The sequence below is a fragment of the Phragmites australis genome, chromosome 10 (assembly GCF_958298935.1).
Source record: "Phragmites australis chromosome 10, lpPhrAust1.1, whole genome shotgun sequence".
NCBI lineage: Eukaryota > Viridiplantae > Streptophyta > Magnoliopsida > Poales > Poaceae > Phragmites > Phragmites australis.
The window spans coordinates 31,506,392-31,511,486 of NC_084930.1; the positions used below are offsets into that span (position 1 = coordinate 31,506,392).

At 55.4% G+C, this 5,095-nt stretch overlaps 1 protein-coding gene across 1 annotated transcript; it reads left to right on the forward strand.

The window, feature by feature from the left end:
* Positions 1-936: 936 nt before the first annotated feature.
* On the forward strand, positions 937-4,860 carry LOC133931391 (putative leucine-rich repeat receptor-like serine/threonine-protein kinase At2g24130). The gene is made up of 2 exons (XM_062378264.1): positions 937-3,827; positions 4,036-4,860. Exons 1-2 carry the CDS (start codon positions 1,262-1,264, stop codon positions 4,419-4,421), a joined length of 2,952 nt encoding a protein of 983 aa, XP_062234248.1. The 5' UTR covers positions 937-1,261; the 3' UTR covers positions 4,422-4,860.
* The last annotated feature ends 235 nt before the right edge of the window (positions 4,861-5,095 follow it).

Below are 5,095 nucleotides of genomic sequence, written 5' to 3' on the forward strand. Positions count from 1 at the left end.
TCGTAGCTTTCGGCTTCTGATCCTCTGATCTCATGGTCGGTAGCCTCTTTGCATGTCGCGTCCAAGTCACCGTCGGGGCAGGCAAGCCTCCCCAACCGCACCAGCATGCATGCATGCAGCTCATGGCAACGGGCCGCCACATCACACCGCAATACACACATCACTTGCCACACATGACGTAGCAAAGCATAAATGGAGATGGAAACGCACCGTACACTAGCAGGATATGACTGACTTTCTCCTGGCTGAAAACCATAGTTTTATCGCTTCTAGTGGCACGCGTGTTAAGGTTTAATCCCACCCAAATCCGACTCCTCATCCACAGATGATGATCATGCACACACTTTAACACTCGTGCGGGACTCCTTGAAGCCGTCAGGTCGACTATTGGTTTGTGTAAGATTGCGCATGCGGTTGAATGGGCTAATATGGTTTCACACTGAAATAGACAAAGATTCATAAGCGTCAACTTGATTAGGGGTTTGTTTGAAAGGGAGGTGGGCGCCATGAGTCAATTGAGGTAATATTGTGATAGTTCCCTTTAGATAAAAGGCTATCGCCCAACTTTATTAAGAAAGCTCAAAGTTCGTTGCGATAGGTTTTATGGTAAACATATCTCTTATCTTTCGGTTTCAGTAACCTAAACGACGTTAGTCGCTCGTAGCCATGTGAATCTGATGGTATTATAACCATAGACAGACCCAGCAGGGCACATACCCCGCTTAAATTCTTGTTTTTCAACATACTTCAATAGACTTGGTCTTTTTTGTGAAGTTGCAAAGGTTTTTTTGGGTTGGGTCTGCTCCTGATCATAACCATGAGTCCATATACGTAACGTAACATGAATAAAGACTTTAGTCTGGACGTTTACTCCTGTAATATCCATGGAGTTGCGGGGAGAACTAGGCTTGCAATAATCGGACACGTGGGTTCAATGATAAACAAAACTAATCTGTATTTGACATTCATGGGACATCTGTGAATTCTCCAGGTGAGCTATCAAATGATCAATCACCAAACCATGCGCATGCACACACCTCTTATCCAAAGTCAAACATTTGGCGCCAAAGCTGCCACAACCTTTCAAGTTTCAACTGCAGTTAGGCAGCCACCTTCCCGCCTTTCGCTTCCTCGTATCTTCTCCAGCTACTACTCCTTTCCCTTCTCCTTCTCCTTCTCCCCATAAAACCACGGCATTGTAGCAGACGTTACTATCAATGATCACCACATCCACCTGGTTGCCACAGCCCTTTCGGCCCTAATGGCCAAATTGCTCATCCCAATCATCATCTTTCATGTCGGCCTCGTGCCGATCGTTGTCGCGGCAGCAGCTACCGCACCACCACCAGTGATCGACGATGACCGGTCCGCACTCCTCACGTTCCTCTCCAACGTCTCGGCAGACCCCGGCGGCGCCCTCGCGGACTGGGGCCGCTCGCCGGAGTTTTGCAATTGGACGGGTGTCATGTGTGGCGGCCCTGGCAGACGGCGTGTCACGCAGCTGGTGCTTAGTGGAAAGGGGATCTGTGGCGTGATCTCGCCGGCCCTGGGGCGGTTGGCTTTCGTCAACGTGCTTGATCTGTCGAGCAATGCTTTCGCCGGCGCTATCCCACCGGAGTTGAGCGCACTGTCAATGCTGACGCAGCTGAGCTTGACGAACAACCTCCTCGAGGGCGCGATCCCCGCCGGCCTCGGGCTCCTCCAGAAGCTCTACTTCCTTGACCTCAGCGGCAACCGGCTCTCTGGCGGCATCCCGGAAACGCTCTTCTGCAACTGCTCCGCGTTGCAGTACCTGGACCTCGCCAACAACTCCCTCGCCAGCGACATCCCCTACGCCGACGAGTGTCGCCTTCCCAGCCTCCGGTACATCCTCCTCTGGTCGAACGATCTGTCCGGTGCGATCCCGCCGGCGCTGGCCAACTCCTCCATGCTTGAATGGATAGACTTCGAGTCGAATTACCTCGCCGGCGAGCTGCCGTCGCAGATGTTCGACAGGTTGCCGCGGCTCCAGTACCTCTACCTCTCGTACAACAACCTCTCCAGCCATGGCGGCAACACCGACCTGGGCCCTTTCTTCCGTTCCCTGAGGAACTGCACTCGCATGCAGGAGCTCGAGCTCGCCGGGAACGACCTCGGCGGGCAGCTTCCGCTGTTCGTCGGCGAGCTCCCGCGTGGCCTCCGGCAACTCCACCTCGAGGGCAACGCCATCTCAGGCTCCATCCCGCCCAACATTTCCGGCCTCGTCAACCTCACCTACCTCAACCTCTCCAACAACCTGCTCAACGGCTCCATCCCGCCCGACATGTCGCGCATGCGGCGGCTTGAGCGGCTGTACCTCTCGAACAACCTCCTCTCGGGCGAGATCCCCCGATCCATCGGCGACATCCCGCACCTCGGCCTCGTCGACCTGTCCAGCAACCGGCTCGCCGGAGCGATCCCGGACACGTTCTCCAACCTCACGCAGCTCAGGCGGCTAATGCTGCACCACAACCAGCTCTCCGGTGCCATTCCTCCCAGCCTCGGAGACTGCCTGAACTTGGAAATCTTGGACCTATCCTATAATGGCCTGCAAGGCCCGATCCCTGCGTATGTCGCCTCCCTGAGCAGCCTCAAGCTGTACCTGAACCTCTCGAACAATCACCTAGAGGGGCCTCTCCCTCTCGAGCTCAGCAAGATGAACATGATCCTGGCGCTCGACCTGTCGGCGAACAAGCTTGCCGGTACGATCCCGTCGCAGCTCGGTAGCTGCGTCGCGCTCGAGTACCTCAACTTCTCCGTCAACGCGCTGGGGGGCGCGCTCCCGGCGTCCGTCACGGCGCTGCCGTTCCTGCAGGTGCTCGACGTGTCGCGCAATGTGCTCTCCGGACCCCTGCCCGAGTCCCTGCAGGTGTCCACCTCGCTCCGGGAGGCTAACTTCTCGTACAACAACTTCTCTGGTATGGTGCCGGACGCCGGTGTGCTCGCAAACCTCTCGGTGGAGGCGTTCCGAGGCAACCCCAACCTTTGCGGCCATGTTCCCGGCATTGCCATCTGCGAACCGAAGCGCGCGCGCCGCCGTCGCACACTTTTCCCTGCCGTCGTTGGCATCGTCGTTGCGGTGTCCCTCCTGCTATGCGCGGTCGGGTGCCGGTCCATGGTGACCGCGAGGGCGAAGCGGTCAGGGCGCCAGTCCATGCGCCTCGTCGACGTCGACGACCAGGCGGAGAGGGAGCACCCAAGGATATCGTACCGGGAGCTCTCCGAGGCAACCGGCGGTTTCGTCCAGGCGTGCCTGATCGGCGCCGGCAGCTTCGGGCGCGTCTACGAGGGAACGCTCCGAGACGGCACGCGCATTGCCGTGAAGGTGCTCGACCCGAAGGGCGGCGGCGAGGTCTCCGGCAGCTTCAAGAGGGAGTGCGAGGTGCTCAGGCAGACACGGCACAAGAACCTCGTCAGGGTGATCACCACCTGCAGCACGGCCAGCTTCAACGCGCTCGTGCTGCCGCTGATGCCAAACGGCAGCCTCGAGGACCACCTCTACCCGCACGGCGACAATGACGGTGAGCTCGGCGGCGGCCTGGACTTCGGCCAGATCATGGGCATCGTGAGCGACGTCGCCGAGGGGATGGCCTACTTGCACCACTACGCGCCGGTCAGTGTCGTGCACTGCGACCTCAAGCCGAGCAATGTCCTCCTCGACGAGGGGATGCGCGCCGTGATATCGGACTTCGGCATCGCGCGGCTCCTCGCCTGCGGCGTCGGGGAAGCCAGCAGAACGAGCGACGAGTCTGCGCCGTGCAACTCCATCACCGGACTATTGCAAGGCTCAGTTGGGTACATCGCACCTGGTACGTACGCCCACACGTGTATACGATGATACCGGTAACATATGCATATATATATACATGCATTTGCATGCTTAATTACTCCTAGCTAGGCTCTGCACAAAATTAGCATATAGTAGACTTATGTCACTTCTAATCTTTCACATGATGATGTATTATTATGTATTAATCCTATATGACTGATTGCTATTAATTGTTTTGTTTTGATTAGAGTATGGATTAGGAGGGCATCCATCGACGCAGGGCGACGTGTACAGCTTCGGCGTGATGCTTCTTGAACTGATCACAGGGAAGAGGCCAACGGACGTGATCTTCCACGAGGGGCTCACGCTGCACGACTGGGTCAGGCGGCACTACCCGCACGACGTCGCGGCCATCGTCGCGCACGCGCCGTGGAGGGAGCGCGAGCTGCAGGCGGCAGCCGACGTGGCGGTCGTCGAGCTGATCGAGCTCGGGCTGGTGTGCACGCAGCACTCGCCGGCGCTGCGGCCCGCCATGGCCGACGTCTGCCACGAGATCACATTGCTCAAGGAGGACCTCGCCAGGCACTGCGGCCGCCGGTCGCTCTCGACCAAGGACTCGCTGTTCTCGAATTGAATAAACATCGAATTTATTAGGATTATATTTCATTAGTGCACACACACACACACACACACCAGGAAGCATCATCGATTTGGTGCTGCTGTTTTCTTGGTGGTGGATTTGATCGATCGTCTCTTGCCACCATGAATTAGGTTATTGGATGCATGGTTGGGAGTCGCCTACTAAGAACTAGCTAGTGCTAATTCTTTGAGTTGTTAATTCTGCATTGGAGAAGGCACTCGATTAATCTGTGTTGCAAACATGTCGGACTCCAATAGCCGTAGGAAGAGAAAATGCTCTTGAGTTAAGTTGGAGCTCTGCCATTCACTAACGAAGTCGGCACTGTTCGAAGCATCTGATGACGGTGCGTGCTCTCTTCACCACGAACATTGTACTAGTTTAATGTTGTTCGTGATTTGATAGGAACTTCCATGTTCTTGTCATGGAGATCAGTTAGGCCTTTTAATTTGCACGCCTACTTGTTTTTTTTTGTCAGCTTGGCTATATCAGAATTCAGAAAGCGATCGACATATTGGTAATGCAGTTGCGATCAAGAAAGATTGCTGCCTTATGAATTTTATTATCCTTGTGGGGTTTTGACCTGAGACCATGCTTGAGCACTGGACTACTATACATGTTCTTAGTCAGAAAGCAAAAGGCTTCATGATATTAGTATAAGATGTATCAGT